The sequence below is a fragment of the Rhinoraja longicauda genome, chromosome 1 (genome assembly GCF_053455715.1).
Source record: "Rhinoraja longicauda isolate Sanriku21f chromosome 1, sRhiLon1.1, whole genome shotgun sequence".
Taxonomy (NCBI): Eukaryota; Metazoa; Chordata; class Chondrichthyes; order Rajiformes; family Arhynchobatidae; genus Rhinoraja; species Rhinoraja longicauda.
Window position 1 is genome coordinate 108321387 of NC_135953.1, and position 24748 is coordinate 108346134.

The following is a 24748-nucleotide window of genomic DNA, read 5'->3' on the forward strand; positions in this document are numbered from 1 at the left end:
AGTATTTACTTATTAAAACTTTTTCACTTTACCATCACACGCCTTACTGTGAAACATAATCAGACCAGGGTCAAAGTGATAAAATGATTTTGATTTCTTCTGATTGCTTCTGACATACTCATCAACAGGTACATTAGCAAAGAAAAAGCCCTGAGAAATCCTTCAGCAATTCCATGCAACGATTTAATATATAATGTCCAGGATCATGCTTTCTTGTTCTTGTTACAATCTTCATAGATTTGCCAATCAATCCCAGTTAAATGGAATTCACACACATTGACCTCTTTTATTTCTACATACGCTGCAAAGTTGATTATATTCCATATTTTTTAAGAAGGTTGCACAAGAAATTAGAACAAATTCTGGAACATCTAACACATTATTTGTATAATTCAAAAATATGTACATTTAAGTATCGGATTTGATTTATTATTGGTTGGAGATATGATGGTCATTTTGACTTGAAAGTCAATGAAAGATTACATCATTTGTTGCGTATCTCTAATTCCCATTGTCTATTTAACACCTTCACCCAGGTCAAACTTACCCCATGACCCTTTTTTATCACACTAATCCTGTAATGATAACATCAATCTTTTTTCATGTTTACATACACATCTTAGCAGGAAAAGAATCACAAGCAGAAAGCATTCATATAAACATTATTGCCTGCATTTGCTCTGAGACTTTGATGCAGAACATTACCTGGTCTTGGAGATTCAGCAGTGTCTTCACCACCAGTTGATCTTTGACATCTTCCAGCAACTGACTATTTCTCTCTTTGTCTCTTAATCTGGAAAACCGCACAGGTATTGTTATTTGTTCTTGACTGTTCACCCTGTCACTAAGTAACATACATAGAGGAAGATCAAGAGGCAATGAAAACCTGCACCACAGGAATGGTAAAGAGTATCTTTTAGACACAGATAACTGGAATAGTGGTCAACACTAACAAGTTCTGTGAGCTTGCGTATAAAACTGATCGGGCGAGCAAACGGTAAGGCAATAAATTATTTTTCTGGAAGTTGATCTTATCTGATTTACTCAAGTTGACAGTGCCAATGTCATACAGATTGTAAAATTTCAATTTAAATAAATCACCATAAAGACTGTTGTCAAGCCTGTAATGTTAAAACCAAATTTACCTGACATAAAATTCTCTATCAAATGAAAGAAAATATGATTAAACAGGATTAAACAGGTGTAGCCTGAAGTGCACTTCCGAAACCAATTATATTTTGAAGAAATTATTTCGTAACTATAAAAAGGATAACATCTTTGATTTATTCGTTTTTCTAAGCATTCACGGGTTTAATTTTCAGTGCAGTAGATGTAAAAAGAGAGTAAAATGGCACTAATTAACCTATCGGTAATGAATCTGAACTTGCGAATATTGCAACAGGCAGTTGAGACTGTGAGCACTGATTCAGAGAAAGTTGCCACGTCCAGAACGGAAAATTGGGCTGAAAGGGCCATGGGGGTAAGTGTCGCACTCTTCTCTAGTGGCCAGCAGCCTATCACCTGACTACTCCATAGGTTCTGGGAGATGACTCACAGAGGGGGAGAGGGAAACTTGCTACTGATAGGCACAACTGCACATTTAGCCAATCCCATTTTCTTTGCATTCCTCTTTCAACATTCACGTGGCTCTGGAAAGATGAGCAGTTACAATGAAAGTCTTATACTGTATATAGACCATATGCTGGAGTAACTAGGCAGGACAGGCAGCAGCTCTGGATAGGAATTGGTGACATTTCAGGTCAGAGACCCTTCTTCAGTTCCTTCTCGACCCAAAACGTCATCCATTCCTTCTCTCCAGGGATGCTGCCTGTCCTGCTGAGTTACTCCAGCACGTTGTGTCTATCTTTGGTTTAAACCAGCATCTGCAGTTCCTTCCTACACAATGAAAGTCTTATGGTCGGCAGCTTTGCAGGCACAATACAACCAAGAACAAAAAATCAATTCTGTATGTAATAAATTATCTGCTATTTCAAACCAGCCCATAATATTGCAATAAAAAAACAAAGCATATAGATCAACCATAGTGGTGCCAAGTCTGTAATGGTTTGGTGCTGAGGTAAAGTTGTGGTTAGGGTTGTGCAGAGTGCTTCAAGATCCTAACGATCGATGGGAAGAAGCTGTTCTTGAACTGGAAGTAATGGTTGTCAGGCTCGTCGTCCTACTGGTAGCAGCAAGAGGATGGTGTGGATCTTTGATATTAGTTGCCTCACTGCCTCAAGCAGTGCATCCTGTAGATCCCTTTGATTGAAGAGGGGTTAGTACCAATGATGTCCACCTCTTTCTGTAATGTCCACCACTTTCTGCAACCCCCTTCGTTCTTGAGGGTTCGAATTACCAAATGACGCTGTGATGCAACCACCCAGTATGAGACTACTACTCCCTAGTCAGTATGACCTCAGAGTCATAGAGTCATACTGCATGGAAACAGGCCCTTCTGGCCAACTTGACCACACTGACCAACATGCCTCATCTACACTAGTTATCGTTCATCCAAGGCTTTTAGTTAGGGAACTTTCAGATGATCTTGGTAAGAAAGCACTCCTCCATATATTTTTTAATGAAACCGGTAACAACCGTGACACATTTGTTCAGGTCCATTGCCGAGTCCTTGAACATCGCCCCAGTCTACTAAATTCAAGCAGTTGTAAAGTCCTCAGCTTCACCTGGCCAGCTCTCTATAATCATCTTTGACAGAGGTGCGCTGTTCAGTCGCTTCCTAGATGCAACAAGGAGCAGCAGTCTGCTTCTTTAAATGGCAGCCAAGGAAACGAACGATTGCCATCATTGATGGTGGAATAACAGTGATTGAGAGTGTTTAATTCTCTGGTGCTGCAGGAGACACATTTTAGGTAGTTTGGAAGTGCTTTCTTCAAGCTAGCCTTGTTGAAGTCCCTGGCAATGATGGAGAAGCCACAGGGTATGCCATCTGGTTTTTGTTGACCCATGGCTTATAACTCATCATGCTAGCTGAGGATCTACCTGGGCAGGAGTCTAGACTGCAGTCATGATAATCGAGATGAATTCCCTCGGGAGGTAGAAGGGACTGCACTTCACTACTAGATATTCCAGGTGGAGGGAGCATGAGTTCAACAAGGTCAAAATGTCGAGCGCCACTAAGAGTTGACCATGAGGCGGACGCCACCATTTCTCCCTTTTCCCATTGGCACCATCCGGCCCTGGCACCAGATTGCGAAAACTATGGGCAGGAGGTAATGAGGTGGTGTGAGACATCAGGAATACATCTTTAGTTTATGAGAGATCCATTCAAGAGACCGATAGCACAGCGGAAGAAGCTGTTCTTGACTCTAGTGGTACATGATTAGGGCAATGGGGCATATTTCGGGATTCTTTCTTCATTTACATCTAACTTTATCTCCCAGTAAATCTCTTAGTTTAAAACATTTTCTGATAACAAATGTATACATATAGTGCATGTCTGACACAGGATGTGTTAATATAGGTTTTAATCCCCAGAATTGCTCTTCAGTCACACGTGTGTCAAGGATTATGGGGAGAAGGCAGGAGAAAGGGGTTCGGAGGGAGAGATCGATCAGCCATGATTGAATGGCAGAGTACACTTGATGGACTAAATGGCCTAATTCTGCTCCTATCACATGATCTTATGAATTGCGATATGATCTTTTATTTTCCCAATTTCTTCTTTGCATTCTAAAATTACCTTTGACACTCTGCTTCCACTGTGTCTTTACACTTGGACATAGCCTGGTATAGACAGACGGACATCTGACTGTTGTTTGGTGCTGTATCTTTTTCATTGAGAGATCTGCTGTACATCTCTGCCCAGCTGCTCCATTCAATTTGCTCACTCCCAATAGTAAGCTCCTGCTGTAAGTTATTTGAATGCAACTGTTCAAGTTGCTCCAGATCCTATGGGGAACAAAAGATGCAATTTATCCTATCGCAACTTATGATGCCTTCTATCGACACTCTAATACTCCCCAAAAGCACACTCAACCATATTCCTTTCATTCTTATACGCAACATGTCGGCTTATTTTCACAAATCAAAGATCAAAATTACAGAGGAAAAGAAGTACTCTAATCCTAAAACAAATTGTCACACTGCCAATTCTCTTCATGGCCTCTTGATTCCTTACTGAGTTACAGTTCCAAGAATACCAGGCAATCTCCAAGGGGCCCAAGTGGGCAACCTATATGTGCAGACTTGGGCCGTGAGAACTCTGAGCTTTTAGACCTGCCAGATTCATCATTGCTTAGCTTAGTTACATCAAGCCATGCAGCAATGCTTCAGAGTTATTTCTGACTGTGGTAAATAATGTGTCCCAGTAAAAACATTGAGCTCAAGAAATTGGCATGTATTCTCCTGTAGAAACAAGGATCTGCAGATGCTGATTTACCAAGGAAAAACATAACGTACTGGAGCAACAGCGGTTCAGGCTGCATCCCTGAGAACAAGGATAGATGACACTTCAGGTCAGGACCCTTCTTCAGACTATTTTCCTTTTACGTTATGCAGAGGAGCAACAGGTTTTGGCATTGTTATCGATTAGCACCCTTTAGCGTGCATTGAAGGAGCTGTATCAGTTAATTCGGTCAAGAGCTTTGTGAGTTCTATCCAGTATCAGAATATTGATTATTGTTCCAATAATGATGCTATCTATTGAGGAAGCTGCTTGTGACTTTTCCCCATTGGTCTGGAAACTGCAGCCCATGCTATTCTGAAACTTTACAGTCCAGAGCAGAGAGAACCTTTAGAGGAAGTCATTGAAAAGTTACTGGAAGACAAAAGTACGACCGATCCCTGCAACTCCAACCCGGTGCTGACAGCAGCACAAAGGCCTTTATGCCTAGGTTAAGGCATTAACATTTTGAACAATTTTGAACTTGAAGGGTACAAGATGGTGCTTGAAACACAGTGGCTCTTGTGCATTGCCTCAATGTAATCTACTATTATTACACTCTTGTACGTATGATTGTGCCTATGTATAGTAAGATTTTTACTGAACTGCATGCAAAAAATTGAATTTCACTGTTCCTAGGTACATGTGACAATAAAGTACCATTGGGTGTCCCGGGGAACCGCACGCGGTGGGAGTGTCCCAGGGAGCTGCGCGGTCCCGATCCACCCGCCTAACAACCGCACCGCCGCCGACCAGAACGAAGACCGAAGACTGGAAAAAGCCCCGGCAGTCCTGACTCGCCCCACAAGCCTCCCAGGGGACTGCGGCGAAGCAGGGCGGTGAGGTCTGTCTGGGCAGAAGGAGCCTCAGCGGCGGCAGCAGGACACTCGGCGGAGGCAGCAGGAGTCTCGGCGATGGCAATGTGGGCCTCGGCGGCGGCAGGAGCCTCAGTGGCAGTGGGGCCTTGCAGTTGATGAGCGTGACGGGGGGAGGGGAAGACAATGTGGACCCAGAGGTGGGAGAACAAAGGTGGACCCGGTATGGGGGAGGCGGGGGAGCTCTAGTTTAGAATCCTCTACCCAGGAGATAAGTCTGTGTTTGTTTGTTTGTTTGTTTGTTTGTTTGTTCCGGTGAAGGAGCTGTGCACACCGTCAGCCAGACAACACTTGCTTGTCTTTTTCTATTTGTTTTCACTTTTAATTTCAAGTTTTTGTGTACCTTGTGTGTTGTGACTGTCGGCAGACCAATTTCCCTCCGTGGATGAATAAAGTTTATCGTATCATATCATATGAATCATTTACTGACGATCAATCAGTCTTGTCCACAGGATTTTGATGAACTCCAAAAGTCTGAGTTGGTTTCCAAAAGATCAAATGATAAAATATTGGTTTAACTGCTCTTCACTTTCATCCATTCCCTGAGTGGAAATCATACCATCTTCAGGGTATTGAAATACATTGCCAAAAACGTATCAATGACTCAAATGGGTTGCTGGTCCAACCATGAGGATGAAAGAACCTCAAAATTAGATTACAAATATGTATTGAGTTGTCTGATGTCACTGGATGACAGCGTGCTTGAGATGGGGAGGTGAAGAGGAATAATTCCACTGATGGCAATTAAGTATACTTTAAGATCATAAGGTCATACGTGACAGGAGTAGAATTAGGCCATTCTGCCCATTAAGTCTACTCTACCATTCAATCATGGCTGATCGACCTCTCCCTTCTAACCCCATTCTCCTGCCTTCTCCCCATAACCTCCGACACCTGTACTAATCTAGAGGATTATTGGATTGCTCCATGCCATGGCATATCTGAGCTAAGCAATGATGAATTTGGCAGGTCTAAAAGATTCTCACTGTCCAAGCCTGCACATATAAGTTGCTCAATTGGGTCCCTTGGAGATTGTCTGGTATTCTTGGAACAATAACTCTGCAAGAGTTTCCCCAAGAAAAAAGGGGGGAAGAGAATTGAATGCAAGGATAGTGCCAATGTATGGGGTGATCGCTGGTCGGGGCGCAGACTCAGTGGGCCGAAGGGCCTGTTTCTATGCTGTATCTCTAAAGTCTTATGTCTAAATCTGAAACAGTGACAAAATTATGAGTTAAAAAGTCGACAAAAGAAACCCACGCAAATCAATGATTGCATTATCCAAACTTCAATTACCATGTAATAGCTGTGATTGTGAGAAATCATAAATGCATAGATAGAATGTGGATCAGCAAGCAAAAGAGATGAAGAGAAGGGAAGAGTGAGAATGAAACAGGGTTATCTAAAATGAATAGTAAAATAGACTGACAGCAAAAGCAATGAGAGTGAGGAAGAAGAATTAAACTTTATGTCTCTGGATATTTCATTACATTAAAACTAATCTGTGAATGCAAGTGCCATGGACGTAATTTTGACTCCCAAAGCTGCCTATTTGGAGACTACCTATTAGCAGAAGGTATTATTAGTCAAGAAAGCTGATGTTTAAGGGAGGGACCAGAGTGAAATCTAAAAGCATTAAATAATGCAAATGAAGTAAAAATTCAGGTCATTGAAGAAAGTAGGAACAAAATACATTAATAATAAGTTGAAGAAAACTAAATTTAAAAAGGCAGCTTCTTCATTGAAAAGAAAATATAAATATATTAATAATCTCCAGAGAGGTTTCAATATGATGGGGTTGAAAAGCTTTGCTATTTCGAATGACTTTTTTTTGTCTGAAGCTCTTTATATTTTACATGGAGTTCGGCTACATAAACTAAATTTTACCGGAGAAGGGAATTCTGGATTTGTATCCCCTTATGCGGCACGGTTGCACAGCGGTAGAGTTGCTGCCTTACAACGCTTACAGCACCAGAGACCGGGTTTGATCCTGACTATGTGTGCTGTCTGTACGGAGTTTGAATGTTCTCATCGTGACCACGTGGGTTTTCTCCGAGATCTTTGGTTTTCTCCCACACCAAAGACGCGCAGATGTGTAGCTCAATTGGCTTGGTATAAATGTAAATTGTTCCTAGTGTGTGTAAGATTGTGTTAGTGTGTGGGGATCACTGGTCGGTTTGGACCTGGTGGGCCGATGGTCTGTTTCCACTTTGCATCTCCAAAACTAAAACTAAAGCCAGGTTGGGTGGATATTGATGAAATGATTTTTGTTTTGTCCAACTGTGTCGTTCTCCACCTGAGAAAAGATACAAGTAGGAATTTAGATTGCATCTTTCACTCTGATTCCAACGTATCCCAACCAGCGCAAAACTTTGAAGTATGGTTATTATTTATGTGGGAAAATTTCTCACCAGTTTGTGCAGAACATGATCTGGAAAATGCTACATGATAATCACTAGATATCTTGGTTTTTTAATGTTGACAGCATGGAGACAGGATTAGCAGAAACATAGCAAATCTTCTTGATAACAAAGATGATTATTATTACTTTGGAAAAACAGTATGCAGAACCCATTGTAAGATGGAAACTATCCTATCTGTAGAGTTACAATGTTGGCACTGCCAACTCAGCTTCCCTGACATCTCAGGATCGTGAAGTCAGAATTTTTACAAGGATGAGGGGATTTATCTCTGAAATTAGATTAAATGATTTCAACAAACAATATTTATGCTCGACTTTTATGCAAGGTCTCTTAGTTACAAAACAATTAGTAGTTCTTGTCTTAAATCTGACACTTAGAAAATTAATCTGCTTCAATTTTTGTTGAAGGACAAATTTTATTTGACAAGATATATGTATGGTAGGACGTGTGTTGAAAGAAAGCATCTGGATGAGGCATAGGGATTAATATGTATGTAGCATACACATAAATATTCTGATTACTGCCTCTGAATCCTTGCAAGATCTGACCTTTATTTATGTGGAGGAGATAGTTCTTCAAGTCACTTTGCTATGCTGCCTGGAAACCAGGAAACAATGTCTGGCAATTATTGATGTACAGACTCAGGAAGGTCTTGAGGAAGGAGCCCACGGTTTAATAAATTTTGGGATCCCAGGAAGCAAGCCTATCCCTTGTTCCATAAGGAGCCTCAAAGGTACTGCAAAGGGACAGTTCAGGTGGGCTTCTTCTGTCCAAGAGCCATTTTGAATGAGATGTAATTGGAATGATTAATACAGCTTGCATAAAGTGGTCCAAGGTTCAAACCATGCCAGCGCTGCGAGATGATGTTGGGCCACAACCATTGAAAATCCAGCAGGACAAGAGGACTTCACGTGATGCTATCCAGTGCTGATCACCACACTATAGGAAGCATGTGATTGCACTGGAGAGGGTGTGGTGATGATTCACCTGAATGTCTGGAATGGAGTGTTTCAGTTATAAGATGAGTCTGGATAGGCTGGATTTATTTTATTTCGAGTGGCGGAGGGTGAGGGGGAATCTGAAAGAGCTCATGCAAAATTATGGGGTAGATAGAAAACTTTTTCCAATGGCACAACCATCAAATACTCAAGGGTGTAAGTTTAGGATAAGAGACAAGAGTTTTGGAAAGGGTCTGAGGCAGATCTTTTTCACCCAGAGGGTGGTTGGAATCTGGAATGCAATGCATGAGGGGATGGCGGAAGAATGTCCTCTAATAATATTCAATAAGTATTAAGATGAAAACTTCTGTGCAGGCACAGAGACTAACATTTCATATTATCTGCCAGATTTAGACTTTGGACTTTAGAGACACAGTGCAGAAACAGGCCCTTCGGCCCACCGAGTCCGCAGCAGCCAGCGATCACCCCATACATTAACACTATCCTACACACTAAGGACAATTTACAATTTTACCAAAGCCAATCAACCTACAAACCTGCACGTCTTTGGAGTGTGGGAGGAAACCAAAGCACCCGGAGAAAATCCACAAGGTCACAGGGAGAACGTACAAACTCCATACAGAACAGCACCCATAGTCAGGATCAAACCCAGGTCTCTGGCGCTGTAAGGCAGCAACTCTACCACTGCGCAACTGAGCCGCCCCATCCAGGCAACGCAAAATCTTAACAATTTGTCTCCATGGCAGGGATTCAAAATAATTGAGAGGAGAAGGGTTAGGTGTATGTACTGAATAAAGAGAAAGTTAGGCTCATGCTTTAGGCAGAATTGAACACTCACACAAATGTGCTCCTGAACAACTTGGGTGCTTGCTGGCTCACAGTGTAACCCTGCTGTGGCCATTTCTTCGAAGAGCAGGGCTTGCAGGTTGAGAGTAGCGTTATGAATCTCCAGGGCTCTCACTTGTCTCTCGGCTCTGTTGAGCTGGATCGAAGCCAGACACTCTCCTACATTTTCTTCCAGATCCTCTATTTGATTACCTCTCTGGTGAATCAGATCAGCACAAACCTGGAACGACATTTAGCTGGCATTTTGTTATGATATTCATTACAAAAAGTAATTCTATGATAGAAAAGTAAGACATTGGCAGTATAAAGTGTGGCCAATGTTTGGAGTATTCTAGGAACATTAATAATTTTGTCAAAGAGGATTCTCTTGAACTTCTACAGGAGAGCATATTGACTGGTTGCATCACGGCCTGGTTCAGCAACTTGAACTTTCAGGAGCGGAAAAGACTGCAAAAGTTGTGAACACTGCCCAGTCCATCACCGGCTCTGATCTCCCCACCATCGAAGGGATTTATCAGAGTCGCTGCCTCAAAAAGGCAGCCAGCATCATCAGAGACCCACACCATCCTGGCCACACACTCATTTTACCCCTGCCATCGGGAAGAAGGCACAGGAGCCTGAAAACTTTAATGTCCAGGTTCAGGAACAGCTTCTTCCCGACAGCCATCAGGCTATTAAACACTACAACCTCAAATAAGCACTGAACTACAATAGACTATTATTATTGTTATTATTATTACTTACAGTGTACTATGTTTACATATCATGTTGTGTTGCAGCAAGTAAGAATTTCATTGTTCTATCTGGTACATATGACAATAAAACACTCGTGACTCTTGACTAAATTGGTCTGTCACCATTGCCATCCCTTGACACAAGGATGACGTCTAATGCTTTGGCAGGTCACTGATGAGGTTACACTGTTGATACGCTCAGTAACATCCTTAAATATGGGGAAGGTAGCATACAGGTGAACTGAGCCCTGTGACCTGTATAATATGTAATAAAAAGGAACTGCAGGTGCTGGAGTAACTCAGCAGATCAGGCAGCATCTCTGGAGAAAATGTATAGGTGACGTTATGGGTCAGGATCCTTCTTCAGACTGATTGTGGGGAGGTGGGGTGGGAACCTGGAAGCGAGGAGGCACAGGACAAAGCCTGGCAAGCATACGGTTGATAGGCAAATGGTGGACAAAACCGGAGATGAAAAGACAGAAGGTGTAAAACAAAAGGATTGAACAGTTACGAATTGTGAAGCTAGAGGAAGGACTAATGGTTGGAGGAGGAGGAGGGGGAGGGGAGGGGAAAAATAGGTCCGTCCAGGTGGGGCACAGGGGAGGGCGATATGAAAAGAAGGGAGCGGGGAGGATTTTGTAGTTACCTAAAATTGGAGAATTCAATGTTCATACCGATGTGTAACAGTGTACACAAGGTTGTAAGCTACCCAAGTGGAATTTGAGGTCTTCCCTCTCCAGTTTGCATATGTCTGATGGAAATGCAGGCAACCGATTGCACCACAGCCCTCATCGACCTTCCCTGGTGCAGAGAAGTGACATACCCTCAAACCCACTGTTCCCTTGCCCCATTTCTCTACATCGGCGAGACCAAACGCAGGCTCGGCGATCGTTTCACTCAACACCTTTGCTCAGTCCGCCTCAACCAACCTGATCTCCCGGTGGCTCAGCACTTCAACTACCCCTCCCAATCCCACTCCAAGTCTGACCTTTCTGTCATGGGCCTTCATTGTCATAGTGAGGCCCACCACAAATTGGAGGTACAGCACCTCATATTTTGCTTGGGCAGCTTACAGCCCAGCGGTATGAACATTGATTTCTCTAACTTTAGATAGCTCCTCTGTCCCTTTCTTTGCCCTCCCCCTTCCCAGTTCTCCCAGTCTTCCAGTCTCCAACTACATCCTTTCTTTGTCCCGCCCCCTCCCCCGACATCAGTCTGAAGAAGGGTCTCGACCCGAAGCGTCACCCATTCCTTCTCTCCTGAGATGCTGCCTGACCCACTGAGTTACTGCAGCCTTTTGTGATAGCTCCATTGCTGAGGTCAACAACAGTTTGTATTCTACACCATCACCTCAGACCCATTTGTTATCAGTGACCAGGAACAGTAGACCCCAAACAACAGACCTCAGAGGGTCACTGGAAATCAGGGACCTCATTTGTGCGACAAGAAGCGGAGAGGTTGAAAAGGTGCACTTCAGCGATGGTTAACATGATCGTGAGCTTACTGAACTGGGTACAGAGAGCAGCGATTAGGCTTGACTTTTACGCCAGTAGTTCATCTGGTTGAAGAACAATTCTGAATGGATTATCAGTTGTTTTCTTAAATCCACCATGAGGAGTTTTGTCGATCAATATGAATTTTACTGGAGGCAAAAGGTTGGCCCTTGGTGAGGTAGTAGAGCGGCTCATGGTTTTGTGGTGCTGTTAAATAGGTGTTAATGAGTCGTTAGTTACTTAACAATTCACTGCTGAAACTGACAAATTAAAAGTTGAGAAAGCTATAAATTGGACTGCAGACTCTAGTTTACTTTAGTTTAGAGATACAGCAAGGAAGCAGGCACTTCAGCCCACCGAGCCCATGCCAACCAGCTTACACTAACACTATACTACACACTAGGGACATTTTACAATTTTACCAAAGCCAATTAACCTACAAACCTGTACACCTTTGGAGTGTGGGAGGAAACCGGAGCACCCAGAGAAAACCCATGCGGTCATTGGGAGAATGTATAAACTCCATACTGACAGGATCCTTAGTCAGGTAAACACAAAATGCTGGTGTCATCAGCGGGTCAGGCAGCATCTCAGGAGAGAAGGAATGGGTGACGTTTCGGGTCGAGACCATTCTTCAGACCGCTGCCACCGACTTCCACCGCATTATTCAAAAGCACCATGCACCCTTAGTCAGGATCGAAACCGGATCTCTGACACTATAAGGCAGCAGCTCTACCTCCGTGCCACGGTGCCACTACTGTACTGTGTACTGTACTAGTACTATGAGCAAATTTGGGCCCCATATCTGAGGAAGGATATGCTGGCTCTCCTTCCAGAGGAGGTTTACAAGAATGATTCCAGGAATGAGCGGGTTAGCATATGATGAGCGTTTGACAGCACTGGGCCTCCACTTGCTGGAGTTTAGAAGGTTGAGGGGGGACCTTATTGAAACTTACAAAATAATGAAAGGCATAGATTGGATGTGGAAAGGATGGTGTGAGAGTCGAGGACCAGAGGTCAAAGCCTCAGAATGAAAGGGTGCTCTTTCAGAAAGGAGGTGAGGAGAAACGTCTTTAGTCAGAGGGTAGTTAATATGTGGAACTCATTGCCACAGAGGGCTGAGGAGGCCAAGTCAGTGGATATTTTTAAGACAGAGAGACTAAATCTTGATTAGAACGCCTGTCAAGGATTCTGGGGAGAAGGCAGGAAAATGGGATGAGGAGGCAGAGATCAGCCATGATTGAATGGCGGAGATTTGATGGGCCAAATAGCCTAATTCTACTCCTATAACTTGTGAACTTGTATGCAAAGAGCTACCTCAATATTTTTTATTTCTGTTTTTCCAAATTTTCCAAACATTTTCGTCATGGGGAAATACAATTTTCTTTTAAATGTAGAAATGATCAATTGAAAGTTGTCTCTGAGACAGAGGAGAGAGGGTTGGAGGACAAGGTGCTTTACCCCAGCATTTAGATGACAGAGAGATTATAACATCTTTTAAGTACAAAGTGGAAACATATTTGAGTGGGAGAAAGATAGATGGCTCTGGGGAAGAAAACAAATCAGTGTGAGTATTATAGACAATAGACAATAGGTGCAGGAGGAGGCCATTCGGCCCTTCGAGCCAGCACGGCCATTCAATGTGATCATGGCTGATCATTCTCAATCAGTACCCCATTCCTGCCTTCTCTCCATACCCCCTGACTCCGCTATCCTTAAGAGCTCTATCCAGCTCTCTCTTGAATGCATTCCGAGAATTGGCCTCCACTGCCTTCTGAGGCAGAGAATTCCACAGATTCACAACTCTCTGACTGAAAAAGTTTTTCCTCATCTCAGTTCTAAATGGCCTACCCCTTATTCTTAAACTGTGGCCCCTTGTTCTGGACTCCCCCAACATTGGGAACATGTTTCCTGCCTCTATCGTGTCCAACCCCTTAATAATCTTTCCAACCCCTTAATAATCTTATTAAGATTGCTCCAGCACATAGCCAGCGTGGAAATACTGTGCTGATTGGGTTTACTCTTTCACAGTGGTGGCGTTAATCTGGGAATGATCTGGATATTCATAAAGGGTTTAATTTTGGTGTTGTACACTGTTACACATCAATGCAGATATTCCATTTGCAGTAATAAATCAAGTAGAACATTCCAAACTGCGAAGGAGAGCAAGATTTCTCTGCCAGGAGATTTAATGGAGAAACGCTCAGTTTCATTCCCCTATGCCTTGAAATCCGTTCAAAAGTAATGAGATGTGGAAATTCTGCTGGAAAGCAAAAAGATCAATTTGTTCAAGTTTCATGTTGCTTCCTTTGTGGGAAGCAGTCAGTCTGAAACTGGAGTGCTATGCCAGTGATTTAGATGAGGCTTTGAAGAGGAAATGAGGCCAAGGGATTTTGTATCCTTTATGATAATTCAATTGCCAGTGAGGGATGTTGGATCATTGAAGCTTCAACAGATGAGCTGGAATAGCCTCCCTCAGTTCCATATTGCTTTTAAATGTTTCTGAACATCATTGTCTGAATATTAATTTCTAAAACTAAAGAGCAATTTAGGTGTCAGTCTTGCCTTTTGGTATGATTCATATCACCCAGTAAGTTACAGAGCATGTTGACAGAGATTAAGTTCAGTGCAGTATTGAAGGGGCTTCTGCTGTTGAAGGTGCCTCTCTGACCACTGCCCTGATCAACCTTTTTGTCTCAGCCAACACCATAAAAACTGTGGAGAAAAAAATGAGTTTTGCTTGCACATGACATATTAACACGTGGCACCTAAATCTGGTTCTGAAATGTGATGGAGTTGAGGTGAATAAGGTTAACATGGTGCTGAATTTTCTGGCTGTATCTGAAGAACTTTTTTTGTGGAGTTAAACAATTGTATTTAATTTAAGCCTCAAACTCCAATCTAACCCGCAGACACCCAAAACCATTGCTATAAAGGAGGGTTTTAAGAGACAAATAAATGAGACTGTGAAGTTTTGCAATGGGAGCAAACTTTTGGGCATTTAAAAAGGCCACCTATCATCTTACCAGGCTGCAATTCTCTTGTTCCTTTTCCAATGTGAACTAAACTTGCAGCTCATTACATGTGTGTGTGTGTCGTCGTCCCCCCCACATCCCCACTAGGCAGAAAGTAAACACAGATTAGATGACCATTTTGTCAAGGACCTCTATTCATTTTCGACAATTAACTCTGCATTTGCACTTGCCGATCACTTTAATTCTCCACCCTTGTCTCAGTCTCATCGCTCTGGCTATGTCCTCTTTCATTGGGCTTCATTGGAACAGTACTAGTTTGAAGAATAGCATTTTATGTTCTGAATTCAGAATACAGCCCTTAAGGCTTAATAATGAATTTAACAATTTCATGTAACCTGTCTGAAGAAGGGTCTCGACCTGAAACGTCACCTATTCTTCTCCAGAGACGATATCTGACCCGCTGAGTTACTCCAGCTTTTTGTGTCTAATCAGTCTTTCTAGTTTCAATAGAAATGCCCGTTTCTGATGAAAGGTCGTTAATCTAAATGATAACCATTTCTTTCTTACATATATTACCTTGCTTGCTAAACATTTCTAACATTCTCCATCTCTATTTCAGATTACTAACATCTGTTTTCTTTCTTCAGTGTGTATCTGATAGATATCCCTCTTTAGTTTTCCTGTTTTCAATTGTCTCCTTTTATTTACATCTCCTCCGCCATCATTATCAAGTCACTTGCCCTGTGCTGCCCCCTCAATTCTACTTCAGTATTTCTCTGATGCCATATCACAAATTATCGCAAGATTTGTCAACTCAGTGTGTGGAATAAATAACTACAGAAAAACTACACGTAAATAGTGCCATTCATGTATCAAGACCTCTGGGCAGATATCCGTGCAAACAGGTTTTTATATCAGCAGGCCAGGCACAGATAAACAGATTATCTGGTTAAATAAACAGATTTTAAGAAGATTTTAAGAATCTAAACTAAATCTTAGAGAGGAGAGAAATAAATGGCTACCAAGATACGGACGGGAATAGCAGACCTTTGGTTGCAGGTAACTACAAAAACTACAAAACTATGAATTATCATTCATAATAGAATGATTAATGTTGGACAACCACAAGAAGAATTCAGCACTGCGGAGATCTCTAAGATTAGTAGGGTTGGACAAAGCTGTAAAGAAAGGATTTTAACACAGCTTGTACTGTGGCAATTCACCTGGAGAAGACAACAAGCTACCTCCTACCAGGTTCCACAGGGGTGGCCCCATCAGATCTCGGCTCACATGAGAGATTGATTGATTGAAAGATACAGCATGGAAACAGGTCATTTGTCCCACCAAATTCACGCCTATCATCAATCATTTGTTCACACTAGTTCTATGTTATCACACTTAGCACCCACTCCCTATACACTAGGAGCAATTTACAGAGGCCAATTAACCTACAAACCCCCATGCCTTTGGAATGTAGGAGGGAACAGAAAGAGACCGAACCATGTGGTTACAGGGAGAATGTGCAAACTTCTGACGAGACATCACCCGAGATCAGGATCGAACCTGGGTCTCTGGTGCAGTGAGGCCACAGTTTTACCAGCTGTGCTACTATGCCACCAGGACTTCTAAGAATCCCATTGCACCTTTCCCCAGTAGCCTCCCCTCCAAGGCAACCATAATGTGGATTGCTGATGCCTGTGAGCTGAATTAACTCTTGACCCTCGGGAACCATGCCGATCCAGTCTTCATGTACCTTCTTGGCTGTAAATTACTCTAACGCTGTTTCAGATCTGCTTTTGACTAATTTCGTAATGCCTTGAGAAGGACTTGAGAAAGATTTTCCTTCAGTGCTAAATGTAACTGATATTTGAGCAGATCAAAAAATCAAATCTAGTTTCTAAATACTAATTGTGTGAAAGATGGGACCTGAGCAGAGATGCACCATATATCAGGATGTTGGATATAGAGAGTCCGGAGATAGAGCGGAGCAGAAGTGTGCAAGGACAGAGAGATCAAGCACAGATGGGTTCCGAGAAGGGATGATGAGGACATATTTGATTAGGATGGGGGAAGATGTCTTAGTAACATCAGCAAACATGGAGCCCAGGAAGGCTGTTGATTTGGCAACAACGCTGAGGAAATGGAGATAATCTCGTGGTGAAGATGAGTTGGGAGTAAATGGAATGATGTGAAGCCAATGAGCAGGGTGGAATATGGGCCAGTAGACTCGGTAGTTTAATGCCAAGAAGTGAAGCAGACAATGTCTGAAAAGGCAGTCAATATCTTTCTGACAGATGCAGCGAGAAAGCGCTTTTCACACCTGTTCAACAGAACACAACAAAATCTTAGACACAAGAGACATATTGCAACACTCACTCTGCTTTTAGCATAACGCTAAAAGGAAATCACCAGGAGAAAAAAGAACAATGTGGATGATTTGAAGCAAAGGCCTCAAGGAGTTTAAAGACACCAGTTTGTACCACAGTGGACTCCCAAAAGAGTAAATTGCACAGGTAATGGCAAGCTTAGATATGTTCATACTGTTTACTAAAAGGTCTGTGACCTGAGAAATTACAGGGAAGAAATGTCCTAAAATCTCAGAACTGTTCACTCTTCTCAAATCTCAGCAATGTTATATCCTCATTACCACTGACTACATTCTGTGCACAGAATAGGAGAGATTTTCTTCTATTGATTGCACTGCAGGCAAACTGCCAGCTTTGTGCTGTCTGTTCATTTCAATGCAATTGACATCCAGTGTGTACTGACCACACTGTTGGTTGGGATGGTTACATCAGCAGGGAGCAAACAAAAAGAGTGACGAGCTGCAGTTAAAGCTTGCCCGTGCCTCTTAAAGGGGAGGTGTATTGTGGCTGGAGCAGAGCATTCAGGAAGTGAATCTAATCTTAGGAACAGTAGTGTAAGAAAATAACTGCAGATGCTGGTACAAATCGAAGGTATTTATTCACAAAATGCTGGAGTAACTCAGCAGGTCATGCAGCATCTCAGGAGAGAAGGAATGGGTAACGAAACGTTGCCCATTCCTTCTCTCCTGAGATGCTGCCTGACGTGCTGAGTCACACCCGAAACATCGCCCATTCCTTCTCTCCTGAGATGCTGCCTGACCTGCTGAGTTACTCCAGCATTTTGTGAATAAATAATCTTAGGAACAGCTTTGTAAGGCGAGGTGCACGCCAGGGATTCCTGATGCCTTGGTGGAAAAGCTGCAAAATCTGCAACTTAGTGAGTGTCCACAGGAAGCCAGGAGGTTTTTCAGGCAACTGAGTTTTAAAGAAATGGGACCAGTAGTTGTCCACTTTTCGGAGTCAGGCCTTGAGGATCAATGTACTCAGTCTTTAGATTTTGGAGAAATAGCGGGGAAACAGGTCCTTCGACCTACTGAGTCTGCGTCGACCAGCGATCACCCTGTACACTAGTACTATCCCACACACGAGGGATAACATACTATTTTTTTAATCAAAACTAATTAATCTGTACGTCTTTGGAATGTGGGAGGAAACTGGAGCACCCGGAGAAAACCTAAGGCAGACACTGGGGGAATGTGCATATTCCATACAGTCAGGATCAAACCCAGGCCTCCAGCGTTGTAGGCAGGAACTCTACTGCTGTGCCACTGTGCCACCCTATTTGAGGCAGGTACTATCACCACGTTAAAAAAAAAATGGATAGATACATGGATAGGATAGGTTTAGAGGGACATCAACAAAATGGACGAATTAAAACTACAGATATCAGAAAACAAACTCGTGGAGGACTGTTGCATTCTCTTAGTAACAGAGACATGGCTTAATCCACTTATCCCAGACGGAGCCATTGAGCTAGCCGGGCGTACAGCGTTTCGCTGGGACAGAAACATCGACTCCGGTAAGAGCAAGGGGGGGGGGTTATGCATTTACGTGCACAACAACGGGTGCACTAACATCCAAATCATGGATAGCCATTGTTCTCCTGATCTGGAGTTCCTAACAGTTAAATGCAGGCCTTTTTACCTTCCTCGTGAATTTACAGGGGTTATAGTAACAGCAGTCTACATCCCACCGAATGCTAACGCTAGCACAGCTTTAGGCTACCTGCTCGGTGCAATAAACTCACAACAGAGCACATATCCAGAAGCAGCCCACATCATAGCCGGGGACTTCAATCATGCAGACCTAAAGTCAGTTCTCCCGAAACTTGAACAACACATACGATGTGCTACCAGGGGGAAAAACACACTAGACAAGGTTTATTCAAATATTAAGAAGGGTTTCAGGTCAGCACCACTACCACACCTGGGGCAGTCAGATCACCTGTCCATATTCTTAACTCCAGCATACACCCCACTCAGGAGGAAAGCTCCAGTCACCATAAAGGCTGTTAAGACATGGCCTGAAGGAGCTTCCTCGCAGCTGCAGGATTGCTTCGAAAGGACCAACTGGGATATTTTTGAGGATCAGGACTTGGAGGAGTATACATCAACTGTACTCTGCTACATCCAAAACTGTGTTGACAATGTCACCGTCGACAAACGTATCCGGTTGTATCCCAATCAGAAGCCCTGAATGACAAAGGATGTCAGGTCTCTCCTCAAGGACCGTAACACCGCCTTCAGGTCTAGTGATAGAGCTCTATACAGTGCTGCTAGAACCAACCTGAAGAGAGGCATCAAGGATGCCAAAGCGTCCTACAAGAGGAAGATTGAGGACCACTTTACCAACAATGACCCACGGCGGGTATGGCAAGGCATCCAGCACATCACCAACTACAAGACCAGCAACCGCACGACTGCCGACGGCGACGCCTCGCTGGCAGAGGAACTTAACTGTTTCTTTGCTCGTTTCGAGATGAAAGCTGCAGTGGCAGACATAACACCCTCTCCAGCACCTGACAGCAACACCTTCACTGTGCAGGAGTATGATGTCAAGTGCGTGCTCAGAGCAGTGAATCCCAGGAAAGCTGCAGGCCCCGATGGTGTGACGGGCAGAGTGCTGAGAGAATGTGCAGACCAATTATCTGAGGTCTTCACAAAAATCTTCAACCTGTCTCTTTTAAAATCCACCATCCCTCCCTGCCCGAAGTCCACCACAATCATCCCACTGTCGAAAAAGTCTGTCATCAGCGGCCTTAACGACTACCGTCCGGTAGCACTCACACCGGTCATCACAAAGTGCTTCGAGAGACTGGTCCTGCAGCACATCAAAGCCAGCCTCCCACCCACCTTCGACCCATACCAGTTTGCCTACAGAGCAAATAGGTCTACAGGGGATGCCATCGACACTGCTCTTCACACTGCACTGACCCACCTTGAACACCAGGGGAGCTATGTGAGGATGCTCTTCCTCGACTTCAGCTCTGCCTTTAACACGGTCATCCCGAGCAGACTGGTCACCAAACTTTCTGACCTTGGATTTTCCCAAACCATCTGCCAATGGATCAAGGACTTCCTGACCAACCACCCCCAGACCGTCAAAATAGGCCCTCACCTCTCCTCCACCATTACACTGAGCACCGGCTCACCACAGGGCTGTGTGTTGAGCCCCATCCTTTACTCCCTCTACACTCACGACTGCGCCCCCACCCATCCCACCAACACCATCATCAAGTTCGCGGATGACACGACTGTGGTTGGACTCATCTCAGGAGGAGATGAGACAGTCTACAGGGATGAAATCCAAAGGCTGGCAGCATGGTGTTCAGTGAACAATCTTGTCCTGAACTCCTCCAAAACAAAGGAACTTATAATTGACTTCAGGAAAACCAGTGTAGAATACGACCCACTCTACATCAATGGGGTCTGTGTGGAAAGGGTACCCGCTTTCAGGTTCCTGGGTACGCACATCGCAGAGGATCTTACCTGGTCTACCAACACCATCACCACAGTGAAGAAGGCACAGCAGAGACTCCACTTCCTGAGGATCCTCAGGAAAACCAACCTGCAGGAGAAGCTCATGATGTCCTTCTATCGCTGCTCCATCGAGAGTGTGCTGGCATACTGTATAACCACATGGTATGCCAGCTGCTCAGAAAAGGACAGGAAGGCCCTTCAGAGGGTCATCACGACGGCCCAGAAGATCATCGGCTGCTCACTGCCCTCCCTGGAGCACCTGTTCAGCCTACGCTGCCTCAGTAGAGCAGGCAAAATAATAAAAGATCCATCCCACCCCGGCCACCGTCTGTTTGTTCATCTGCCCTCTGGTCGACGTTTCAGGTCGATCAAATCCCGAACAAACAGACTTAAGAACAGTTTTTACCCCAGGGCCATACGAGAACTGAACACTACCTTCTGCACTAGGCAACACTGTTAAAAAATCTTTTGTACTTAATATAATTGTATTTATTTGTTTTTGCATTTATTGCATATATGTTTTTACGCACCGTCAGGATTGGCTATTTTTTAATTTCGTTGTACTCGTTGCAATGACAATAAATGAATATTATTATTATATGGGTCAAACACTGGCAAGGGGAACTAGTGAAGATTGGGCATGTCCTTCAGTATGGGCAAGTTGGTCCGAAGGGCCTGTTTCCACGCTGTATGACTCTATGACTTCAAACATCTAGCACTGCTACAAGAGTCATGCCCCATCTTATGACATCTCTCTCTCTCTCTCTCTCTCTCTCTCTCTCTCTCTCTCTCTCTCTCTCTCTCTCTCTCTCTCTCTCTCTCTCTCTCTCTCTCTCTCTCTCTCTCTCTCTCTCTCTCTCTCTCTCTCTCTCTCTCTCTCTCTCTCTCTCTCTCTCTCTCCCTCCCTCCCTCCCTCCCTCCCTCCCTCCCTCCCTCCCTCCCTCCCTCCCTCCCTCCCTCCCTCCCTCCCTCCCTCCCTCCCTCCCTCCCTCCCTCCCTCCCTCCCTCCCTCCCTCTCTCTCTCTCTCTCTCTCTCTCTCTCTCTCTCTCTCTCTCTCTTTTCCTCTTCGCAAGATGGCAGATCATTGGATGCTGAAAGGGTTTAAGTTAGATGGGGCAGAGCTTTTGTGGTGATCTGTGGTGGTGGGGTAGAGGATTCCTCTGGCTTGAACTGGACTCAGGATACAGGATAAGACATTAAGGTCTGAGATGAGCAGAAATTTCTTCACTTAAAGGGTTTTGAACTTGTGGAATTCACTGGTAGAGAGGTTGCTAGGGGCCACGTCATTGAATTAAGGTATCTGGAGAGAGTGCAGGAAAGGGACATTGAGATAAAGAATCAGCAATGATTGTATTGAATGGCAGAGTAAGGCTCAGAATGCCCTATTCCTGCTCTGTTTTCTGTTTTTAATTGGGGATGGACATTAGAGATGATATTGTCAGAGATATCAACATCATGCGAACAAATTCAGAGATAGTTAAATAGTTGTCGTCACGAGACCCTGCATTTGCCTACAGCACATATATAACTGTGCTTCAAACAAAAGTCATCAATTGGGAAACTTAGGGATGTTAACAGAGCAATTTATTTCTTCCTTAATTATTAACCAGTTTGAATGTGTTAAATAACTACAATATTTTTTTTCTGAACAGAGAATGATTGCAGTAATGTGAAGAACAGCATTTCTAAATCTAAATAGCCTCAGTAAAACACAGGTTGTCCAAAATGACCGTAAGCATTAAAATATTTCATGTCATATTTTTGATAGCTTTGCATTAACTTAAATCTACAATAACATCATAAGCAAACCTATTATCCCTACACTGGATACAAGTTAATAGATCTCTTAGAGATGGAACACAGTCAATGCTCGTTTCTCTGCACTGCAGTTTTACAAATATATTACAGATTATATGACTCAACCTGTGGAGCTCGTCAACCTTGTGCAGGAGTGAGTAATTTGTCAGTGGTCAAATGGAGTTTTCACCCAATAAATAATGCGATAGTCAGACTACCTTTGTGGTAGTTTATGTTGTGTCATCTGGGATTTACACTCAAAGAGCTGTTAATTATTAAACAGCTTATCAGCATTTTGTGTGAAAAGTAAATCTGTAATAAGTGGATATTGCAAGGAAACTAGAAACTGCTGGAATTGTGCAACAGCTTGTACCCAGGCAACACGGACATTTGCGGAGATGAGATGGAATATTTCCACCATTTCTGACTATGCTTAACAAAATAATGGCATTATAATTATTCCCTGAGCACATCAGTACATCAATGAATTTTGAAATGAATAAGCTAAAGCTCCAGTGAAACAGTAGGAGTGTAATTGCAGATGTGGAATCTGAACCGTTTGTGTCAGATCACCCATGCAATTTCAGGGCTGATGGATTTTAAATTAATAATTACACCATCACAGAAAGTGGACCGGGAAACATTTCTGAACTTTGGTGTGTCCATTTACTCACTGCATTGTGATGTGCTTCAGGTTGTAGCTAGCTTTTGAACTAGGCACAATATACTATGCTACATATGACCCAGATAATTCTTATCCCTCAAAGTACTTTCTCTATATTATGACCACTGAGGTATTAACTGAGGAGGGGTGTTAATGGCAATTTCTTAGCCTATGTTTGAAATAACACCTTGATATAGATTCTAGACTTACTCCAATAGCCATCTACTACATGGATGGCACAGTGGTGCAGCTGGTAGAGCAGCTGCCTTAAGGTGCCAGAGACCCAGGTTTGATCCTGACCTCAGATGCTGACTTTGTGGCATTTACACATTCCCCCCATGACCACGACGAGGGTTTCTTACGGGTGCCCTGGTTTCATTTCATATCCCAAAGACGTGCAGGTTTGTAGGTTAATTGGCCACTCTAAAAATAATTCCTAATGTATAGGGAGTGAATGCAAAAGTGGGGTAACGTCGCACTAGTGTGAACAGGTGATTGATGGTCGGTGTGGACTCAGTGTGCCGAAGGATTAGTACCAAGCTCAACAAACCAACATAACTGCACCACCATCAAGATTGCCTATCGCTGGTCCCTTACCCTTATTTTGCCAATTTGATCATCTGTTGGTTCTCCTAGTGGCTTACTGACTATGAATCAAAGCAATAATCTGTGGAGGCCATCAATCTACTTCAGGATTGCTTTGAGTTGGTGAACTGGAATATGTTCAAGATAATTTCATCCTCAATGAGTATACCTCAGTCGTCATAGGTTTCATCAAGAAATAAGTTGGCGACTGTATCCTGACAGAGACAGTTAGGGTCTTTCGGAACCAGAAATCTGGGATGAATGGGGAGATTGACTCTTTGCGAAAGTCCAGATCCAAGGCTTTCAAGGAGGATGATCCTACACTGTACATGTTCATCTCCTTGCCTGAGGTCATCTGTTGACACTAAAGTAATGGCGGACAAGTTGGTGCAGTCCACATTTTCATTACATTGATGGAATCTATCTTTTTGAAGCCTTACCTTACTGATTTCTTCATCAGTTCTCTCCGTTTCTCCAGTGTACAATTTAATTTTCTGTCTTGTACGCTCTTGTAACGTCACCAGTATATTCTGGTCACCATGACCACGTTCATTGGCTTTTACTTTATCCTGTGATATAGACACACACAGATAATCTTTCAATAATCTGTCAAACAGACCAGACGCCCCACCATTGACTCCATCTACACTTCACCCTGTCTTGGGAAACCAGGCCACATAATTAAGAAACTTTTTCACAACAGTCATTCCCTCTTTGCCCTGCTATGGTTGGGCAGAAGATACAAAAGCTTGAAAGCACGTACCACCAGACCCTGCTCAGTTTCTGCCCTGAAAGTGATGCTTGCAAAGAAAACAAGTAGATTAGACCTGTGAGGTCTGAGTGAGCTTGGAGCAATGTTCTTTCCTCCATCAAGCTAAATATTGCAGATTCCAGAACCAGAAAAGTGCAGGAAATAAGTTCTTTTTTATGGTATTTTTGGTGACTTTCTTCACACTCCACATTGCCCCATAATGAAACCATGAGTCTCCTTGCTCTGCACCCTTGACTTCCCACCAATTATGATTCCCTCTCCAAGGTCCTTGATGCATGTAATATGGTGCAGACAGTCCACTCGCTTTCTTGATAGCAGCCGTTGCCTAGCCTTCATGTAGGTCAAGTCCGACATAACAATGTGCAAATTAGATTTAGGTT

General features: G+C 43.3%; 1 protein-coding gene across 1 annotated transcript in view; it reads right to left on the minus strand.

The window, feature by feature from the left end:
• The window catches only part of LOC144600321 (limbin-like), a 102094-nt gene that overhangs the window by 13966 nt on the left and 63380 nt on the right, over positions 1-24748 (minus strand). The window contains exons 16-19 of the mRNA XM_078411893.1: positions 24037-24165; positions 9495-9722; positions 3701-3909; positions 706-793 (exon numbers count right to left, since the gene is read on the minus strand). Coding sequence (XP_078268019.1) covers positions 706-793; positions 3701-3909; positions 9495-9722; positions 24037-24165 — 654 coding nt within the window. The remainder of the gene's footprint in view (positions 1-705; positions 794-3700; positions 3910-9494; positions 9723-24036; positions 24166-24748) is intronic.